The 4378-nt window shown below is 38.2% G+C and overlaps 1 protein-coding gene across 1 annotated transcript in view; it reads right to left on the reverse strand.

The window, feature by feature from the left end:
- Positions 1-1200, reverse strand: part of ca4a (carbonic anhydrase IV a) — a 7780-nt gene extending 6580 nt beyond the window's left edge. The window contains exon 1 of the mRNA XM_008332774.3: positions 648-1200. Coding sequence (XP_008330996.1) covers positions 648-714 — 67 coding nt within the window. The 5' untranslated portion in view covers positions 715-1200. The remainder of the gene's footprint in view (positions 1-647) is intronic.
- Between the last annotated feature and the right edge of the window lie 3178 nt (positions 1201-4378).

Below are 4378 nucleotides of genomic sequence, written 5' to 3' on the forward strand. Positions count from 1 at the left end.
GAAAGAGGGTGTCGGGTGGAAGGATGGAGTGAGAGTGAGAGAGAGATGAAAAGAAAGTAAGAGTGAATAAAAGACTGCGAAAGAGAAGGGGTGAGAGAGGTATTTGAGATGATGACGGGGAGCGAGGGGGAGAGAGAGTTAATGCTTGGATGTATTTGATTTTCTGCATCATTCCTGTCTTTTGCGCGTCGTGAATGAGCAAAAATGCGTTGGATGAAGAAAAATCTCGGTGACATGATGATGATGATGATGAAGCACAGAGCAGGTGCACCAACCATGCAAGATTTTTGGGGGGCTTATTTTTTTTATTTCACATGATGAGAGAGGGTCGCTTCGTCTCTCCCTCTTTTTCTCACCCACTGTGTCGTTGTTTCTTTCTGATATTTTTAGTCACATTAATTTTTCATATCAACTTTCCAACAGACTAAAGTCTCATTGAGAAAAGACATTGTAAAAATCAGTCTTGATGAAGCTGCCATCATAAACCATGAGCCCTGATTTTTTTTATAAATCAATATTTCACAACAGAACTACAATGTAGTGATAATAAATCAATTCATTTTCAACAATCATACAAAACAGTATTACATAAATAAACAGAAAACCAAATGTTTTTAATAATAATAAAAATATTTCCAAACACTCACCCCCTGCTGCTGCACACACTGTCCAGGCACATGATGCCAGGAGGACACACACGGTCAGCTGCTGCATGTTGGAGCTTCTGTGTCTGCACCGGCTGAAGGCAACACAATCACTTGGATGTTTTTTCACAACCCAATCGCATTCCTACCAGGGGTCTTATACCTATCCATCAGCATACCACAGAGGAGAAAAAAAAAAGAAAACACAGTGGCCCCTCCCACTCTGGGCATCGCCTCCAATGAAGCTCCAACAGAGGGACTGTGGGGTGCGGGTGGGGGCCATCAATGGACTCCTGCTTTTTAGGAGGAGACTTTTAAACAACCTGTGTTGGTGGTGTTGATAGGCAAACGTCTGCTGATGAATGGAGAAGTGACAGAGTCGTAAAAGGTGAGAAGATGAGACGGCCAATCAGATGATGGTGACATGATTAAAGAGAGACAAGAATCCTAATCCAAATCCCCCATTTTCTGAATCACTTCATCTTTGATAATATAATAAGATTTTAGATTAACTAATTTGCAGGTGAGTGGATAATTAACAACAATCCTAACAAGAATATCTACACAAGCCGAGGCAGCATTCTGCAATGAGTGTCACAGTACTGTAGTGTATGTATGTATATATATATATACATATATATATATATATAGACACAGATATATACAGCAGGATGAAGTTCACTGAAGATTACAGATGAACTCATACAAACTGGAGGTATAATCTCTAGTATGAACGCAGTGTTAATGTGTTAATCACTGGACATTTTGTGACATTGTTATTTTCACAGTCTGTTACTGTTCTCGCTACTTTTGCACTTGCTGATGTGTTTTCTTTTTCTAGTAACACTTATCTCTGCTGGACTTTTTCTGCTGTATTTATATTTCATCACGGTTCATGTTGTGACTCAGTGATAACATTTCACTGTAATGGTGACAAATAAACTCTTGAAATTCTTGGGAAACTTGCCTTGGAACCTTTTGGAAATGACTTCAAACTACCGCAGTCTGTCATTCAGCCAAACGTGTGGACTTCCCTGTAAGGATAAATGTAATTAATTATGTGTGGAATATAATAATTCGATGTGTCTACTACAAAAAAATTAACAATTTTGATTAAATACACATTTTGTTCCCTTACACGTGACGTCATTTCCTTTAGTCTTTAACATTTATTATGCTAATTCCATAGCATCAAAACACTCAGTTCAAGAAAGGATGAACCAAAGTTCTGTCAACTGTTATTATTGTTACTGTGTTTCTTTGTGTTAATCATTTACAGTGAGGACTTGTTTTCAAACTCATACTGGAGAAACCGAAGTGTCAGACATATTTTATGAATGCGCCAAATCGCATAAGACGACTTTTACTTTGTATTACTTTAATATTTAAACAAGAACACATAACACTTGCTTAAATAATGCAAGACAGAAAAAACAAACAAGTGACTGAATAAACATATTTTGCGTCGATAAAGTTGAGAATTTTAAAGAATTCTGCATAAAGATATCTTACAGGACTTAGGGTTTGAGGTCTAAAAAATATTTTGTACTTCCTGTCTTTTTTAGAGCACAAATGTTTAAGACGCCAACTTTATTTTCATTCAGTGAGTGGAACCTAAAATACCTGCAGTGTAAATTATTGATGATGCAGATTGAGGACACTGAGGGGCATTGGCAGTGTTTAATACTAAAAAAAACAACAACATTTTAATAGGCTTACCCCTATTATCGGACGTTTCTACATTTAGTACTCGGGTATAGTTTTTAATTTAAATGTTTTGAACATAAAGCCGCAGCCTATTGTTATATGAAAACGTGTTATTAGAAATGTCATCTAAAACATTGCGCCTTTTACATTTAAACGTATTGTTTATTTACTTCATTGCACTTAATATTTTTTTTTATAATTGAAAGAAACAAAAGACATACATCGACAGGAGTTTTCTAATCGATTGGATATAAAGTTGAAAACCTGTTTTCCATGGTGTAGACCGCCATCTTGTGGACAAACACGGCAGACGTGAACTAGCACAGCAGGCAGTCTGTGTATACAGAGACTTTAGGTTTTAGGAACGTTCTGTCAAATACGTAGAAGCACATTGTAAAATTTGTTATTAAATATGATCCCTCTGTTAGTTTGTAAAAAATGTTTCTGTTAAATAATTTGTTAAAAACAAGTAATTTTTTTAAGATCATGAAACAGATTCACCCACCAGTAAAAGTTTCTCGCACTTCAAAGTCCATGGCAGAATAGCCCAGGGGATAACCCCCCTTGATCACCACGCAGGAGAGCAGGATTCAAATCCCTACAAATGAAGAACATTGTTAGACTTAGCAACATGTCTTCAGAAGAGCACAGACTGGTTTTATCCACCAGTAAAGGTTACTGGTAGTCCATTGTCAATGGCGGAATAGCCCAGGGGGAAACACCTCTGATCACTGTGGGGAAGACTGGGGTTCACTTCATGACAGGGGTGGAGGACCACAGATCAAACCCTGGTCAGGGCAGATGGCATTATTAAGAAAAGGAAAATAAAGACAGGAGGAGGACTTTATCATTTTGTCAAATGTGTCTTGATGAGTAAGAGTTGTGTTCTCCAGTAATGCAAATCTATGTATACACCTAAGGCACTTGGAGGTTACTTTTGCACCAATGGACCATCCGTCACACTGGTAATTACTACACTCTGGTATTGGTTGACCAGTTACTCTAACCAACCCCTTTTGTCATTTTGATATTAGTTCAATGCCCTTGCATCTTTTACTCATGATTGGTCTGGGGATTGAACCCTGGCTCACGGTTGCACGGTCTAAACAGTCATTTTATACAAAACTCATACAAAGGTCTACGTTAAACGTTGTCTGAGGGCAGGATATGATTCCTGGTCTTCTGTACCACAAGCAGAGGTGTTATCCCTTGGAATACCCTGCCATGGCTTCTGTTGTAGCAGGAACATTTACTGGTGGATGAAACTGCCAGAAGAAAATTGCATGTGTTATACAGAGTAACAATGAAGAACCAATTATCTCTTCTTAGTGTTGCCTTGTTTCTGTGAAAATAAACTGTTTTGAATGTATTTTAGAGAATTCCATTGCTGCCAGCAATCTGGCATCAGTCTGGACATCCATCGGTTCTAGGAATAAAGGCCTAAGAAAAGAAAAAAAGAAGAACACATGATGTCATTTTATTTTAACCCGTGGGATTTTAATTTTTACAGTGCATTTTTTTACAACAATGACTTTTTAAAGTGACAGGTTCTAACCACCACTTCAGATCTGATTACGATTTATGTTACATTAGGGAGCACCACCTACAGATCCAACAAGACGATGATAACTGCACAGGTTAGGTCATTCAGTGAAATCCAATTGTCCATTTTTCAAGTCATTAGCCTCATGAGTTGAACATGTCATCGCCTCGATGTTATATAGAAGCTAACTGTCTCTTCGAACATACAGGAAAGTGGCCAATTACAAACTTGCTGCTGAAACAAAAAGGCTACTTCAAAGAAGAAAAGGAAAGTATGGCACCATCGATTCAAGGAATGACCAATAGAGAAGCACACTTTAAAGGGGACAGTGGTCCCCCCCACCCCACAACAACAATGCACTCTGACCACTGTGTTCAGTCTTTTACCCAGCAGTCTCTACTGCCACACCATCTGAGGAGTCTTCAGTCAGTCCAGTGAACATCAAGGTGTAATAGAGCCACAAAGCCGTTCATCTAAAGCATTT

This window comes from Cynoglossus semilaevis, chromosome 19, assembly GCF_000523025.1.
Source record: "Cynoglossus semilaevis isolate Cse_v1.0 chromosome 19, Cse_v1.0, whole genome shotgun sequence".
Classification (NCBI taxonomy): domain Eukaryota; kingdom Metazoa; phylum Chordata; class Actinopteri; order Pleuronectiformes; family Cynoglossidae; genus Cynoglossus; species Cynoglossus semilaevis.